General features: G+C 40.4%; 1 protein-coding gene across 1 annotated transcript in view; it reads left to right on the top strand.

Moving 5' to 3' along the window:
- Window positions 1–1,463: 1,463 nt before the first annotated feature.
- glra4a (glycine receptor, alpha 4a) overlaps window positions 1,464–18,872 on the top strand; it is a 33,532-nt gene continuing 16,123 nt past the window's right edge. The window contains exon 1 of the mRNA XM_030765092.1: window positions 1,464–1,531. Within this exon, the coding sequence (XP_030620952.1) occupies window positions 1,464–1,531 (68 nt within the window). The remainder of the gene's footprint in view (window positions 1,532–18,872) is intronic.

The following is an 18,872-nucleotide window of genomic DNA, read 5'->3' as shown; positions in this document are numbered from 1 at the left end:
GGCCAGTGGCCTTTGCAAAGAAGAAAGAGGCATAATAGTAGGAAGGTGAAGGTTTTTATCTTATCTCTGTCCTATTTCACAGATAAAAAAAAAGACATAAAAAAGAATACCTTTCTCATCTGAGGATACACTGGTGTCAGCAGCAAGACCAGTTGAGAAGATGAATGATTGTAGCAGAAGCAATTTGATGGTCAGGAGCTCTTACTGATTTGTAACATTGAGGCGTATGCTTTGATCTCCAAGTTTACACATCCTGTTAATAGCATCTTCAAACATTCTGATTTTCCTGCTCTTATACTTTGAGATTCTTTCTTTCTTTCTTTCTTTCTGTCTTTAAAATTTTGTTTATTGAGTTTTTTATTATAATAACAACAAAAGACATACATATACAACAAGTTCACCAAACAACACATCGGTACATTAAAACCCCACCTACCCATGCCCCATCTCCACACACCTTGGCTTTTACATAATAAACACACTAACACATATAAGACACTCACATTCACACATATACACGTACACATGATTCTCCTGTCTGTGCTTCCCCTGCCTGGTCCCTGCTTCTGTTCTGACTTTTAATTATATATATATAACGCTTCATATATAGCATGCCGTGAGATTCTGAATTTCACCATGATTAAAACAGAACACGTACATTTTAGGTATTTTTGACCCAAGTCTCTGTATTTCATCGTGGTGGAAACAGATTGGAAATATGCCCATCACAGCTCTCTCTCTCTCTCTCTCTCTCTCTCTCTCTCTCTCTCTCTCTTTCTTTTTCCATTTACTCTAAGCTACCATCATTGTGGAGTAGGTTAAACGAATTCAGAACAGAACATTACAAATTTTATCTTTCCCCCGTCCTTGAAGTAGATATGAACTCTGACTCTTCCGCCTCCTTTCTCTTTAAATAAAGAAATAACTACGTATGTCGTTTTAAATGTCATCTTAAAGCCAGGTACAGGCTGACAGTACAGAACTGTCAGTAAGCTCCAAGTCCACGTCTTTTGCCTTGTCACATACGTCTTTCGTGCGCTTTCCCCTCACTAACGGCCGACCTGCGCGCTGTTTCGCAGCCATCAAAAGCGCAGCTGGCCCTTTAAACTCTCGCCGTTATAATTCCTGAAGCAAGCAGCTGGCTGTAGAAAAGAGCGAGAAAGAAAGAGAAAAGCACACACACTCTTTCCAAAACACACGCACACGCTTTCATACTGATTCTACTCTGACTGACAAGCGAGAGGGATCACTATTGTGGATTGTACCGCTTTTAGGAGTGTGCCTAAGACTGAGGACGAAACTTTCGATCCAGACGGGCTTGGATCCGCGCGCGAGACAATGCCTTGTTGCCTAGTTTCACCTGCTACTCAGTGGATTCGGTAAATCCCCAAATTACTACTACAGCGAGTTATTCCAGAGGGCTGAAAGAGAGAGAGAGACAGACGGAGAGACTGGGCAGGAGGATGCTCCCACGAGTCATAAGGATTTTGTATGCCTTGTCTTTTTGCTTTTTCCAGGGGAGCTTCATCAGGTAAGGCATGTTCCTGTTCTTAGAGATTTTTGTTTGTTTGTGTGGTTTTTCTTTTGTTTGTTTGTTTGTTTGTTTTCTGTGTGTGTGTGTGTGTGTGTGTGTGTGTGTGTGTGTGTGTGTGTGTGTGTGTGTGTGTGTGTGCGTGTGCGTTTTAATGGGTAATACATTACTAACATACATCACAAAATCATATTTGGTTTTATAAAATTATGACAGTTTGTTTTCTCTTCTTTAACATTTTGGAGCTGTGTGCTTTTCTTCTTCTTCATTTATTCATTCTCTCTTTAAAACTAATTAATGTATTTTATTGTTGGAATCACAAAGCCTCCTTGAAGGAGAATAATGTGGTAAAGACTGAAGTTTATAAGGTCATGTTGTCCTGATACATTAGATTATCCTACTCTTGAGATCTCTGAATACAAACTGACTTTATGATGTTTACACCATAAAGGCCTCAAGGGATGAAATTATAAAACTCTACAGTGGACAAAACAAATGTTGATTACTCTTTATCTGAAAATATAAAAAAAAGCAATGTGAATTTAAACACTCAGTAGTACTTTATATCAAAACAGGATCATTTTAGAAGTTGATTTGTAAAAAAAAACACTTTTCACACAGATATACTTAAATTATATCCAATACTTGAGAATTAACATGATTAATTAAGATTTAGAAACAGATGTAGCATCTATTCAGTTATGTTGCCACCTGATATCCTCATATCTCCATGTGGCGATTACAAATGCTGCCCCGATTGAGTACAAAGCAAATGCTTATAGCCTAAAAGTGTTTTTATCTGTAAATTAGTCTATTTATCCACGACAGTATTAACTTGTTTTAAAAATTCATCAGTTATCCCCTTCGTTGCAATGAAATTAAATATTTGATCCTGAATGATCTGTCTTTAAATGTTTTGAACTTTAGTGTGGTAAGTACATGTAAGCAGGGAGAAAGGTTCTCTTTCACAGATTCACAGACAGGCAACAAATAGATCTTATAGAGATTGTAAATTAATCTGAAACACCTCTTTTGCTAATCCTGAATAGAATCGCTTGTGGGAAATACGGTGATGCTCAACCTATTCCATTGTCAAATGAGAGAACGGGCAGATAATAAAAGACATTTTAGAACTCTGTTTATATCCCACAGTGCCTTGGAGACCACTGAACCGCATCCAATAGAGCAAAACTCATTAGTTTTTGGGAGGAGGTACGTGTGGGCTGCGCTTCAATATTTATTTCAAAAAGTCATAAAAGAAGCATTTTGAATGTGAAAAAAAAATGCAGTATGCTAGCAGTGTCGTCAGTCTCTGATTTATCTATTACCATGCCAGACATTCACCCCGAAGAACCCAAGAGAAGAAGAACAACCACGAGGAAAACTTAGATCCCTTAGGAAATATCCTCCTCATTCTCCCTGTCTCAGTCTCCCTCCCTCCCTCCTTCCCTCTCTCTCTCTCTCCCTCTCTCTCTCTCTCTCTACCCTCTCTCTCTCTCTGTCTCTCTCACTCTCTTTCTCCACCTTTCCCTCTCTGTCTGTATGAAGTGTAAAGAAGTTTTCAGTGAGAATGTTCCCTATTTCATGGCCCATCGAGCCCAGGTGTGAAGAGACTGGAATTAAGATCTGCATAATCCCAGAGCAAGGACCAGAGGAGACAAGCAGCATTCACAGACAGAACCTCCTTAGAGAAATTACATAGAAAAAATATTAACGCGAGGGGAAGAAGAGAGGACAGTGAAATTTGGACAAAAAAGTAGCAAGAGAGAAAAAAGAGAGGGGACAATAAAGAAATGAAGAGAGGGAGAGAGAGAGAGGGAGAGAGAGAGAGAGAGAGAGAGAGAGAAAGAAAGAAAGAAAGAAAGAAAGAAAGAAAGAGACAGAGACAGAGACAGAGAATAAGTGTGAGAGAAGAGAAAGAGAGGTTATATGGACAGGCCTATAGCAAATGCATTTCTACAGGACTGTAAAAAAAATGATGATGGAATGAAGGGGAGAGACTGAAGCTTGCAGAGGTGTCTGACACACAGACATGCTCTAGGTTCTCCTGGGTGGGCTGAGGGGGAACACAGAGGCAAGTGGGATGATCCATGGTGTCAGACACCTTCATTCCGTTGCCACCCTCAGAGACAAACAGCACTTCCCAGCTTAGCCAGAACATGGATGTGTGTGTGTGTGTGTGTGTGTGTGTGTGTGTGCGCGTGTGTGTGTGTGACAGAGGGAGTTGGGTACGACAGCAAATGATTGGAGCAACAAAATGCAGATCTGAAAGTTTGGGTGAAGAGCAGACAGGCAGGTCATAATATTTGGCCTGGCCTTATTCTTAGAGAGTAAACACAGATATGAAATGTACCATCTCATTCCTGTGGACCTAAGATTTCCATGAGATAATTTCCCAAATAGACACAGAGTGCGTGGTGGTGGTTTGTGTCTATGTGAACATGTGTATGCGTCTCAGATTTGCAGTGGTTAAGCATGTGAAAGGGTTAAGATGTGAAATAACAATGGAGATAAGAAAGCAACTATTATCATAATGAAATGGAAAACTGTGCATATACATTGTGACCAAGGGCAAATAGCTCCAAAGTAAAAAGAGATCAGACAAAAGTACAGAAGCACTTGCAATGAAGGTTTAACTGCTCAAAAACTTAACAGATGTCTCCTCTAGTCTCAGACAGTGGCACCAGAACAGGAATTTTGGGTGATCATATTTTTGAGTGTCCAGACAGTTTACTGGCTCTGTGGAATCAAAACATCATTGAAGACAGACTTTGGTGTAGCAATCCATTATGGTTAAGTGTACTTTCATTTCTTATGGGACAGAAGAAGAATAAACACAGTTTGTACAAATTAAACTGCAGTCTGTGTCTCTTCAATAATTAATTGGGACAAGGACTCCGAGTTTTTTTTTTTTTTTTTTTCTCAAAACCGAACAGACAGGTTCGTTTTTTCTTTCGAGATGAATTAGCACCTTTCTCAAAGCCTCTCAGAGTTGGCTTAAGAAGACTGTGGGAAAGTGAAGGAACAGGAAAGGACGCGGGGACAAGCATAGGAGAAGAGGGTGTTTCTCAAGCATAGGAGAAAGCAGAAGTTTTATTTGATTAATTTACTTCAATATTGGGTCGAGGAAAAAAAAAATGGGCAAAGTATATACTTTTTTACTTTAGTTTGTTTGTTTGTGCGTAGGCCTGAACAAGGGAATCCCTAGGAACAGAGTACAGGCAAAAAAAAAAAAGAACTTGTGACAGTTTCAATAAATAAAGGAAAGAATGACCTTTCAGAGGCTGTTATCTTCGCAATAGTATTTTTTTTATAAAAACTAAAATGTATACAGTCAGTTAATCTCAATATAGCCTTGCTCTTGAACCAAAGCATTCTGGTTAGCTTTACAATCTCTTATCTGAGTGCAGTGCTGGGGTGGGAGGTGGGGGGTGGAGGGTTGGTGGTGGGGGGGGTGGAAGGTGGGGGTGGAGGGTATATTTCATACCAAATCAATTTTGCAGAGAACAAACCAGACTTTCGGCCTCTTTTCCAATACGTGTCTGCTTGTCTCAGTGCTTTATACTAAACAGAGACAGTGAGAGAGAAAGAGACAGAAAGTGAGAGAGACAGATTGGTGTTAGAGATGCACATTAGATCCTGTAGGGGTTGCCACAGAAATGTGTAGTGGTGGCCAAGAGACAATTGGATTTGAACATGGATATATGACTTTAAGGTGACAGCATACTAATGGACGTTCAAGGCGTTTTTGGGCTGAGCTGACAGACTGAGACGGGGAGATGTGAGTGATGGCTGCTGCCCCATTTAACTCAGTTTTAGATTGGAGAAAGGTGCTCAAGGCTCTGTCAACACCAGGCAATGTTAGGAGCCTCTCTCATAGGCTTAAAGTAACAGCACCCCAAAAACTTCTAACCAAAATTATTTGAGGTTTAAGGAGATAAGAGTTCTTATTTGATGTTTTTGAGGTATGAACTGTTAATAAGTCTTTTAACGTCCTAGCTTTATTGCTTTTGAATTTGCATACATTCTCTATGAGGGTTTTTTTTTTCTTTCCCTCAATAAGCAGTCCTTTTTTTTTTCTCCTCTGCTCCAGTAACTCATCGGAACGATTGTGAGGCTGAGCGCACAATCCTGTGAGTTGCATGGGTGTGTGGTGAAGTGACATTTTTTAGCTGCCAGCACCAAACACAGACACAGTGAATAATGAGAACATCATGGAGTGGAGATGACACGGATGAGCTCGGTGTAAACTTTTTATCTCCTCTGACTCTCCCTAATGATTCTACATTAATGCTACAATGCTCATTCAAAAATCATCAGCATGCATAGCTGAGCCTGCTTGTTGTTTTGGCAGAGAGTCATGGTCACGGCATAGACAAGCAGTAGCAGGGTATTAGGCTAGTTGTTGTGGGTTTTTTTTTTATTAGTCTTTAAATATCATCAGGATTATCTGGCCATTTTACCTCACGAATTCCCCACAATCTACACGTAAGAGGTCCCAGGAGAATAAGTTGTGTAGCGTGTTTGATAATAGTGTTTGCCATGGAGTGTGTGTGTGTGTGTGTGTGTGCATGTCATGTGCATGACAGAGAGCAGTAGGACTGTACTGAACCCCTGTGCCTCAGGTAATCCCACATCTCCTGACCTGACAGAGTGATCTAAACCATGATAGTTATGATGGGGTCTTACAGATGCAAATGGTCATGTTTGAGCCACAAAAACAGCGTAAAAGAGGAGACATTTTTCGTGATGTTATCCAGCACTAGTCCTATCAGATGTGCAGACCGGGAGAAGGTAGGGAGAGAATGACCTAGTGCTAACCACTACCTGACTGTAGGGAGAAAAAAAAAAAGAAATAGATTGAGGTAGTTCAAACTGAGACTGACTGGTTGAAAGGCAATGATGAAATGCCTTGAGGCAATTTTTGTGAATTGTATATTATGATTTTGTTTTATATTGAGAAGAACAGAGCGTCACTATGCATGTGCTCTATGTGCTTATGAGATGTGTCTCTTGACTGTAGCAGGGCCCATAAATAAAAGATAGGCTGCAAGGTGCTTCAACACCAAGATTTCATAGCAACCAAGTCTGCCCAGGTGCTGGGCACTTAAGCCTGAAGGATATGGAAAGAGTCCTATGGAAAGATTAACCTTGTATAAGAGCAAAGGATGGTTTGATATTATACACCAGTTTAAGTTTACTACTGGAGCCTAGAAATAGCCCCAAAACTATGAATAAGTTTAGAGGCCTCCACATGAAGGAAGAAGTCTCCCTTAAGTATTTTAAAAGAAGGGCAGCACAGCTACTGATTTAGCTGTAGCCAAAGGATTTTCCTAAATGTATTCATCACCCTGGGATCTTATGTGTACTGAAGTGAAGCTGGATTCCTGTGAGGGGTTTTTATGCTTTCGAGATTGTGAGAGATTGTTACACAAATCTTTTTATTGCACTTGATAATGTACATGCAGTCTTTAGCTCTTGATGGTTTACATCTTGATAACATTAACAAAAATGATATCATTTGTCATTTATACCTTTCTAATCCGATACAGCAACTGGGTGATATATTTAAATGTTTAGAACCCACAGACAATGATCCCCAAACTGCATGCATCTCCACGACTGACGTGCTGGGAGCTTTTATGATCGCAGACACGTTGCCTGTGCTCAAGGTCACCAATGTTAAAGATACACAGTAAACAGAACTAAAGACAGAACAGCCCACATAACATAAGTCTCTCTCTCTCTCTCTCTCTCTTCCCTTACCTCAAGCCCATGTCACGCTTGACTGGTAAAGCAGCCTGTGGAGAGATGGGGGAGGGCATTGAGAAAAGAAGGTGGGGTGGAGTGGGGGTGTGGGGGTGGGATTACAACTGCTCTCGTCAGATAACACAAAGGCTATGTGTTCACTCTCTGCAGTGTGAAATGAGAGCAAAGGCATGCAGAAACCATGTAATTCCTCCAAACGCTGAATAAATTATTGGCTCGTGTAAGGGCAACCTCTTGACTTGGGGCCCACTGATGATGGAACAAATGAAATAGAACATCATAAACCAACTTCAGAGATCAACTTCAGGATACTACCATAAAGGAGAGTGCACGAATACCCTCAAAATGTTTATTTTATTGATATTCTTATATAGTCATAAGCACAAAAAACACTTAGGGAGGGTGGTGGAGATTTCCTCCAACAGTCAGTTGCCATGACAATCGCAGTTTATTGATCTACTTAGCTTGTGGCCCTATCCATTACCTAGTAGGACAGCTGATTATTCCTAATGGGGAGACAGTGGGTGAGGTACTTTCTCAAGGGTACAGCAGCAGAGGCTGTGGTGGATATCTGGCCCCTGAGGTCAGGACTTGAGTCCAGTGCCAGAAACCTGCCTCTCTCTCCCATTAGCTGGATTGTCTGGCAGTCCTGAGATGAAGAGGGTAATGTCCAAGTAAGGCAGCCAGAATCACTGTCTGCATAGTAACACTGATGTTACATCCTGCTTTCAGAGGCCAAGTAAGACTGCAACAGAAATCATTGCTATATTTTACATTGTCATTCAACATGACCTCACAGTCAGTTGCACTTTATTGCAGTCTGTTCCCATTGGCTGACCAGCTTAGATTGGCTTTCATGTGGGGAGAAAACTGCTTCTGTATCTAACATCACAAATCATTACAAATCTTGGCGAATCATCTCCGACATCAATAGTGGTGACTGACTTTGACATTAAAAAAAAACAAAAAAAAACAAAAAACAAAATGAAGACAAAACTATGCAGATACATACAACAGAGACCATCCATTATAAACCTTTGAAGACCTGTCCGCAGTCCCAGACCTTTCTTATAACCCCTATATCCTCCACTGTGTGTCCGGTGATGGATAAGGGCTTTGTATTAGTCATGCGAGGCAATCGTGCCTTATGTTTATCTCTAACCCACACACCCAGCAACCGCCTTCAACCCCCATCCATTACCCAGCATCCTCTGCTCATCAGATCTGCAGACTTTGTGTCACGGGGTTGCTTTGCAGTGTTTGCCCTTATTTTGTCTTTCACCTTGATGCCGGACGCCAGTCTTCCTGACCATCAAATCACTATGCCCCTCAACACACACACAGACACACACACACACACACACACACACTCTCAGACAGAGCCAGATGACTGTTTGCCCAGACTCATACTGGGAGTCCAGGGTTTCTGGTAGTCTGGTGGCCAATATTTGCCTTTCTTTGAACAGTGCAGATCAATGGCTTCTGTAGGACTGTTGTCTGCGGTATAGATGTGTGTCTCATGCAAATATGTTTGTCTTATAGATTAGACAGAGTGTGTCCTGCTTCCCCTACCATCCCTGCTCAGGGATCTATTAGCGCCCGAATCCAAAGAGGTTTTGTCAAAGTCATGTAGCGTGCTGTCATCAGAGAATTTGATCACAACACACACCTGGCAGAGCCATATAAACATATTCACAGTGGAACAGGATCTGTCTGTGTCCTACCCTTTTTTTTAAGCGACAGTATTACCAGCAGGCTGTCCAACTTCAGAGGAAGAATCATGCATATACTGTTGTGTTGCGTGAATATTTTGATGCAAATGATCCATGGGTCAGTTAGAGCAGCATGGAGCATGGGTGTAAGTCTGCAGAGGAGCAGAGGCCTGGGAATAATACAAACACAGAGAGGCAGATGTCATCACGATGAGCGTCTCATTTTGTCATGGGAGTCTGATGCTATGCTGCTGTTTTTTCGCTTAGATAATCAAAGTTTTCAGAAACAAGTGTGAAGCTTGTTTAGCCAGTCAGTTCCTTTAATCACTCAGGAGTTGCAACAAAAACTAACAATCAGCACACAAACTATGATATTTCACAGTAGAGAAGACAGTCTCTCTTCCTTGTTATTTATCAGAAATGCTGAGCAATTTGGCATCATCTCTGCTTATCAAACCAAAGAGGAAATGCCAGTCTACCCTTCCTTGCCTCATCAGCACTAAATTACACCACGAAAAGGCAGGGAAGAAAAATTCTTCGACTCCGCACTTTGTCACACTGTTGGAGTTCAGAGGCTTTTCTATCCTCACCCAATTGGTCCCATCAGAAAGTATCCCAATTAGTCTGTGTGTCTCGGGAGGAGGCTTGCTGACTGTGTTGGCATGGCCGAGTGTGGAGCCATGTGTGCCTTCTGCAAAGCTGAGGGGTATATCCTGATCTCAGCAAACTGACACAGGGAGAAATCTCTAACATCTGATCCTCACCAGACAGGTTGTTTGCATACAATTATATCTAAATTGAGTCAGGGACAGCACAATTTTGCATTGCTGTGAAAGTCCTACTGTTTGTGGCACTTTGCAGGGAGATTGATTATCTAACAGGACATTCATCAGACATCAGGGTTTGTGCTATTGTGGAATGCATTAATGCAAGTGTAACAATTTATGCAGTCAGGTATTTATGTATTCTTTGCAGGTTTACCAAACACAGTGCCTTGGCAGATTCTCAGTGTTCTGTTTGTTTCTAATTAGGACAGACTTTTAAATAATATATGCAGGGTTTTTTTAATAGTTAGAAGTTGAGAGGAAATCTGCTGTGTGGACTAATTTAAAAAAGCCAGAAGAGTCTGATATAAGAACAGAGGGAGGGAATCATTTATCATTTGCATCCTGAATTATGTGTCATTTTACATCTGTCACGGTTTTTTTAAAGGAACAAAACCAAAGTTAGAGTTGCACCAGCTGCCACCAAGCAGATGTGAGAAAGACTGACAATCATAAATGTGAGGAAGGGGGTAACGGAGACAGACAGACAACGAGGTAATAATCAAAGCATAGCCAAAAACATTGAACGGAGAAGCTATTTAACTGAAACAAGATTTAAAACAGCCACACATTGGCAGTTTTCCCCCTGCTTATTTCTGTCAGGCCTTTGGCAGCTTGGTCCATCATGGCTAAACCATGTCACTCTCCCTCAGTGTCTCAGAGCTTGGCTCTCATACACTCACACAGACTAAGAGAGCAGAGCCAAGCCTCTCTGTCTTTATCCCTCTCTCTCACTCTGTCTTTCATGTGTACCAGCGCAGTGTGACTGGGAGGGCAGAGACAGCTGGAGGCAGAGAAGCAGAGAGACCCATCGACTCCAATGCAACAGAACCTGCCAGACCAGGTTTAGCACATAGGTGACACTTAATGGAGGCTAAGTGGGGCCTGACTGAGTCAGGAGCCAAAGAGTGTATGAGGGACTTAGGGTTTTACAGAATAGAAGGCAGCCCAAATTTTAGAAGGCTCTGAAAATGTGTTATTAACATAACAACTTTGTAAATCAAATCGTCTAAGGTATAATCATATTTATAGCGTTTTTATTTTCCATCAGAAATATGCATCTGGGTGGGACTACCACAGTAAATCACATGTAGATATTTATCTAACTTTAGGTGAAAATGATGTCAAATTCCTTTCAGAAATGAAGTGTTACTCAATCCCCCTGATGTGTGGCATAAGTTACAGGGCGAAGAGGGACGGGCAGCCCCTCATTACCTTCATCAGGGAGGCCAGGGTAGAGGGTGCAGGGCGTCTTTTTGTGTAGCATGACATTTCACTTATCTCACAATAAAGCAGTGAGAAAATCAGAAGCTCATATCAGACTATGTGATTAATCCAGATTTTGACGTGATCTGGAACTATTAACATTCATGGTGGATGGATCAGCCAACGGAAACATGAATCATCTAAGCTAAGCTAGGCTCAGGTATCTCATTATGTGTTTCTGTTTGTACACTTTTGCACATGAGCTCTACTCTCTAGATTTCCTGCTGCAGAGTAAATGTTGTAAGCATGCTGTTCATCATAGGTAGGAGTAAAACCCATTTCTTCTCCTATGTTTGCTGTCGTTACTCTTTCCACATAACAGTTTGGGATGAAACCGTCATATCTGAAGCCACTGGTAACTGTAAAATTAGAAAAATAATTGTACTGTATGTTGTATGAACATCTCTGCATCTCTGACTGTATTACATCTCTGGTGTTGGACTGTTTTCTAATATTTTGAACACATTTTCAACCACTCACTTTAAGTTATCAAAATTATTGAGTTCAGTTGTGTGTGTGTGTGTGTGTGTGTGTGTGTGTGTGTGTGTGCACGCGCGTGTAGCCCCTAGATTCTACAAAACAATACCTTCTTTAATCCTCAGGTATTGTCCTTAAGGACTGCCTGTCAAGGATGGTCAATCACTGCTCTGAAGCAGTAGACCAGCTCACATACAGATCCATCAAGGCATGTCTCCAAGCTGTAGCACTATCAGTCAGCCAATCAGAAAATCTGTGAGCGCTGTTTCACTGACTGACAGCAGCCTATCAGAACTGATCCCTGATTTTTCATCAGCGCTGTGCACTGCATACAGAACAATGAAAGCAGTCTCAGGGGAAAAGTGAGAGGTGAGATGTTTGGTGAGAAAGAAAGAAAGAAAGAAAGAAAGAAAGAAAGAAAGAATGAATGAATGAATGAATGAATGAATGAATGAATAGAAGTCCGTATCTCTCTATTTTGCTAATGATACAATTCAAATATTCTGCATTTTTACGTTGACTTTTGTTGATTTTTGAGTTGACTTGGATAAAAACAAAAACAGGCTAGCAGCCATTTTAAAACTAAACTGCTGTAAGGGCACATGTACTGCCTCTGATTCCAGGCTGATTAGAGCTTACAGCCTTGCTTTCAGTGTCATGGTGTGTGTTGAATGAATTACTAAAACTAAGCTATGCAACATTAATCAAAGCTAACTCTTTCATGTGATTTAATGAAAGTTGTATCAGAGGTGCCCGGCTGGTCCGCTCAGTGAGGGTTGGAGTCCTGCAGCTTTGTTTCATCAGAGTTTGATTTCTGTCTGTGAAACAGGTGTGAGGTGTCCTCAGCTAATCGAAGACGTGCAGCAATTGATAGAAACAAAATCCAACAGGGTTTATGCACTAAATGGCTTCAGTTGCGCCCCCTTGGACTATATAAATGAGAAACATGGTGTTTTTTTATGCATGGATTAAGCATACCATGAATGTGTTTCATATTTTAACTGGCTTGAAATTAATTTGCCAACCCTATGATCAAGGGGATGAAAATCAAGGCTAATATGTGAGCAAAGGAAAGAAAAAACGGATACAGACAATAAAAGACATTGAAAGACGAACAAAATGATAATTAAGAGGAAAAGTACCATCCACTCTGAAAAGAAATAACTGTAATTAACACTTGGCAAAACTCAAGAGAGAGAGAGAGAGAGCTTTTCTGTTTTTTTAATAGTATCACATCCAAACACTCAACTTATAGGAGAAGGGAACTATATACGAGAACAATTTATATATATATATAAGTCCTTTTGAAAAAGGAGAATCTAAAAACTGCAGCATTGTAGATGTGAAAATGGAAAGGGTTCATGGCCAGGGGCAAAGAGAGACAGTTCATATTCGAGAAATGGGGCCATCTTGGTAGTAAATCTCCCATCAAAGTGCAGACTATTGTTTCCAGGGCCACATAGCCTACTCAGCTCAGAAGGATCTTACCCTGGATTGGCATCTGCAGAAATCAAATCCCACTCATGGAAGATTAAAGTTTGCTTTTTAAATTAAAACGCTTGAACAGAGAGGAACAGAGTTGGCAGCCATGACTGACTCTCTGGGCTAACATGGATTAATCTGAATCATTACATCCTCAGGCCCGAAGTGAGACAGCTAAAAATACAACGTTTCTATACAGTTAATTCTGCCATTAACGTTGAGTCATACAGGAAGCTAATTATATTACTCAAAACAAAACGTTACAAGTGATGGAGAAAGCACAAATGATAAAAGAGAGAAAAGGCACTTGGCAGAAGGCTCTATGAGAAACTGGCTGTGACAAGTCTTTGGGTTTCCAGCGAAACAGTGTGTCATTTAGTTCTGCTCTTCCACAAGGTTCTACAACTCCCTGGACATTTTTTTTTCTTCTCTCGCAATTTCTCCTCCACTCAGTTCTCTGTGTTGTCTTTCAGACGATCTTCCCAATTTTTGCAGCGGCCCTGTAAAAATAGTGTTAATTTTATCCCCGAGCAGTGTAATGAGTTCTCTGAACTCCGCAAAAACAAATGGTTGGAGAGGGAAAGACAAGCTGAAAGATGGATCCACTTTAGCTGACATAAACTCTCTGTTAAACTGAGTGTAACAGGGAGAGTAAAGTCAATATTTCAGCCTTCTTCTAAATAAAATTGCAAACTAAAGTCTTCTTTTAAATGGTTTTAATCAATACACTTTTGCATACATGTTGTACTTGGGGGAACATTGATTGCTCTCGTATTTGAGAAGGATTCTGCTGCCAGTTTTAAAAAAACAATCTAGTTTTATTTTAGATATTTTTCCAGGTCTACTTATTCACTGACAAAAAAACCCCACATATATGTTGTTTCCAATGCTAGACAAAAATGCAGTCAACCAATCAGTAAATCCACAGTATTCCCTTTGAAATTGTGCCATTGTCTAAATATGGTCTTTGGTCATTTTGACGTTTTGAAAGTTGAGGAAAGAGGGGCTGCAGCACAGACCAAAGCAGTTGGTCATAATACCTCAATAACATGGACAAATCTAAAGGATATAGCATTCAGCAGTGTTGCATGAATCTTCATTTATACCCTCCTGTCCACCCACCTCAGTGAAGAACCACATACAAGAGCTGAAAGTGCAGTAGCCCTCTGTGCTTTACGGTGAAGTTACTTTTCATCACATGCTCAAGCAAAGACTTGTACATCTGAAGTGTGCCTGGTCCCCAATATGTTCTTTAACAGAAACCTTTGGCCAGTTTTCTTCCCCAGTAAAGAATGGGTCTCTTCAAAACCACGGTAACACACTTTGTCTCTGTGGACGTAACAGTCATGACCACGGAGTGGTAAGGGTCACCACAGAGAAGACAGATGTGCAGTGGAAAATTGCTTTCAAAATCCTAGTCTTGAATGATGCTATTGATCAGAGAAGGTTTATAGATAAACCTTTATAGATAAGAGAAGGTTTTTCTTGGCTAGTCGGCAAGAAATCAAATATAAAAGCAACATGCTCATACAAGTATCTGTGAACACAAGTAAAAAAACAAAAATTCACCAAATTGGCTATATATGAAGAGAACAGCTAGATCTACGCTATTTACCGAAACCAGCTCAGTCAGTTTTATCCAACCCCCTGAGTATATTTAAACTTATCAACATGGGAAAATGTAGATTACAGTAGCCTATATGTATCAAACAAGTTGCCAATACCTTGTGAATGCTTCCCCTGCAAATGATCACAAGACATTTTATGGCTTCTAAGGGCAATCATGGGAAGAGTGTGTCAGATGAAGCGTTATAAAGAACAGAGCAGAACCTTCTCTATGGTACAAACAGGTTGACTCAGTCTCACATTATGTTAATAGCCACAAAGAAAAAACAGTGGAAACTTCATCCATGGGTGTCTAATGATTGCAATTTCCACCATGTCTAAGGAGAGACCATATTCAGAATTAATATGCTTTCTGATCACTGGCTCGCTAATGAAAAGCAATTAGCAACATATGTTCGCAATTCATGTGCAGAATATGTGCTCTGTCTAATTGAAAGTAATCTGGTTCAGTGAATTTCATGTTGTGGGAACACTTCCCTGAAATTCAGAAATTTTAATGTTCCCTTTTGACAAGACTTTTTGTGACAATACCTAAATTGCAGTACCAAGACTTCAACTTTAAGACTTTTACAGTTTTTACTTTTTGCATCAAAGAAGCAAAAATTCATGATTTAAGAGCAATCTCCATGGTAGTGTTGCTTTAATGTGAATGGGATGGAGAAGAAAATGATTTTCATAGGTTCCTATGGGCTCTAAAACAGGCAGGAAAAAAATGACCTTCTAGCTGACCCCTTCCTAACTCATGAACATTTCATCTTCTAAATAAGACACTGTAGGGGCTCTGCTGTCTCCTAGTGCTATGGTTTTCTGCCAGTAAAGCTCTGCTCTGCTTTGTTATTCCTTCCATGGCGATACAGAGAGGGTGGAACAGAGAAAGATGGAGAGAGACTGCAAGTGAGAGAAAAAAGGGTTGAGGGGCTTCGAGAGAAAAGCATGAAAGTTGTGCTTGTGTGTGTTTGTGTGTGTGTGTGTGAGAGAGAGAGAGAGAGAGAGAGAGAGAGAGAGAAAGTGAGAGAGAGAGACTGTTTTCCTGATGGAATGCAAGGCAAACAAAAGTTGTCTTGTGCAATTAGACTGCTGCATTAGAATGTGTTCATATACGTAGAACACAGTGGAATGGCTCTGAAAGTGTGTGCCAGTTTCCAGAACTTTTAGGGAATACCCACATGTCAGAAGCCGATAGCTGGAGAGAGCTGTGTGTTCCGGGAGCAGCATACGGAGTGAAGTCAAGCGTGATGTTTCTGGCTCCAATACACATCTAACAGGCCCTGTCTGATCACAGTGTGGAGACTGCACTTTGCTGACAGAGCTAAACAATCTCAAGACACATTTCAGTTCCAATACCAAAGAGTGTCAGTACACTATACACTCTACACAATAAAGTCATAAAGGCAACGCCTAGAGGAATTAAAGTTGTGGAATCTTACATGGGAGCCAACAGAATGTTCAGTCTCATTGTAATCAAGTCAAACTTCAGTCTCCTGTGCAGTGGTTACTTCCATTACAACCTTAGGAAGTTCTGCTGTCTAGTTACTATGCTTCAAGTGCTGGGCCGATTACCAGTATTACACATGTGAACCTTTTTATGAATGACATTCTGAGACAGATGAACCAAACCTAATATGTCTATCCTTTCATCCTGACTTTAATGCATTTGTTCCACATGTTTATTCATGACATAAAACCAAAATCGACCCTGAAACCCTATTCATACACACTTTTGTGTGTGTTTGTGTGTATGTTGGTGTGTGTGGTGTGAGTGAGCGTATCCACACAATAACAGGTAAATCATGTGTTTATATGGTGTGTCTAAGAAGAGAGTGACTTGAGTATATGTGTAGTGTATGTGCGTTTGTATGTGTATGCATGTGTAGAGGCACAATTATGTGCATAAAAGCAAATGGGCGTGCACGTAGCACATGTTTGGTGTGGGACCCATTACTGAGTCTGTTGTTGCACAACAATTAATCAGTGGCTCTTGCAAAGCAAGGGATGTGCTGTGACATTTGAGGTGTTGAAAACAGTCAGGTGAGTTAAAGATTCTTGTCTCTGCACAGACACAGACGCTGGGACCAGACAACCATGGATGGGGCTCAAAAGGTCATTCTCATTAAATGTCCCCAACTTGCATCTCAATGATTCTGCCTGAGAATCAGGTTTCATTAAACAGGACCCAGCTGCTTCACTAAAGTCTGTCTGGATCCATTACCAGTGACCCAAACGGCCCGTGTGACCTGTCCAGCAAGAAATCAGACTAACTTGTGTCTGAAAAGACCATAAGACTTTACATTAAACCTCATTTAATTAGGTAGAAGGGATATTTTTTATTGTTCTTGTGCATGTCTCTACCTTCAGAGTAGACGTTCTTGTTTTTCATTGGCTGATGGTGATGTGGAAAGTAAGAAGGGAGTCATTAGGAATGCATGAGGGTTGGTACAGAGGTCAGATGATGCCTGGAGGAATGACACCTTCTCTGGCTCCAGCGAGATCTCTGGTGATCATTTCACACAGTGACCTGTGCAGGCACAGCGTGAACATTGAATATACCACCATTAATATCTTCTCAGATATTTCTGAACATTTCCAAAGGGTTCTGTTGAGATGGTTATTATTCTAATCTTTACTCGCGCCTCCCTTAACTTTTCTGCAACGTCGCTAAAAATACAGCTGCCTTTAGTGCCTGTCTTTATGCTAATATATTCTACATTCAAAAAATTTTCTGATGACTGAGAACACATGGGGAAGAAATGAGTGATTAAAATTTTAAATTAATGGTAAAAAATGGGAAACACCCAAGTAATGTTCATCATGAATGTCAACCAATTAGTGCTGTTCTCTACCAACAAATCAACAGAAGAAATATATAATGATTTTTTTCTGAGAAATGAAACCAACTGAAACGAAAGATTCTTTGAAATGAATAATTCCTTATTGAAAAGTAAGCTCCTAAATTTCATTAAAAAAAAAATATGTTGACAGGTTGAGTTCCACACAGCAGAATTCACAGCTTCGTTTGGACAAAGCATGTAATCTAATTTGAATGGCTTACTCTTTTCTTTATGTCAATCTGCGAAATTGTTTTCCTGACCGAAGAGGGCCTTTTTGTGGCATATCTGACAAAGGTATCAAAGAATTTCCACACAAGACAGGAAATTTATATCATTTTTGCTTCCAGCAATCATCAGCTTTATTTCTCTCTTGTCAATGTTACTCAGAAGTCCTCGCTAACACTAGCAATTGCATTAAAAGACCTGTTTATCATGTGTCAATATTTCAGGCAGACTAAAGAGATAACTGTCACAGCCATTTGTTTCTCAACACTCCGAGTCAAATCAAGACTCAAATCCGTTCCACCTCCAAAATCCGGTTTTCTGACTTGTCATCTTAAATCAGATTGACATCCAAGTTTTGTCCTTGAAAACACAAACAGTTTTGCACCTTCTCTGTAATTTGACCATAGATGGAAAAGTGTCTCGTAGAAAATTATTTTTGTGACACAAATTACAAAGGATTTGAGAAGTTTCAGACACATTTCGCGACTATCATCTGAAAACAGCTGAGAGATCGTTTCACACACACACACACACACACACACACACACACACACACACACACACACGCACACACACACACACACACACACAGCATTCAATGGGCTACACAGTTTGGCAAGTTTTTTTTTCTTTTATTCTGAAAACTCTCTTCTCAAAAATAAATGCTAAATAAAAAATGCTTAAATGAATAACAAAGTAACATGACTAAAAGGCTAAAATTGCTTAAAATTTGTATGGTTATCTTCTCAGACACATTGCATGCCAGCTGTATGTGTCTAAGTGCTTTTGCTGATGAAAACAGAAGTCCAGATTTATCACAGTGAAAAGAACAGGTTCTTTTTGTTAAACTCAATATGCCTGATTTCAGCAGGACAGTGAGGCTGATGGGCTAAAAATGATACAACCCAAAACAATCTCTGTGGATTTACTTTCAGCAGAGTCAAAAACAATGAATGTCATGCAGCGCTTGTTGTTTGCCATGTCCATGATCAACAGTGCTGAGCTTCATGTAAGCTTTACGTCTGGGGATTAGACACTAGATTGTGTTCATAATGCTCTGTAGTGCTGGAATTCTGGTAGCTGTTTGTTTGTATACAACGTGATCTGTACACATTGCTCACATAGTTCTGTG

This window comes from Chanos chanos, chromosome 2, assembly GCF_902362185.1.
Source record: "Chanos chanos chromosome 2, fChaCha1.1, whole genome shotgun sequence".
Taxonomy (NCBI): domain Eukaryota; kingdom Metazoa; phylum Chordata; class Actinopteri; order Gonorynchiformes; family Chanidae; genus Chanos; species Chanos chanos.
This window is presented reverse-complemented; position numbering and strand designations above follow the sequence as displayed.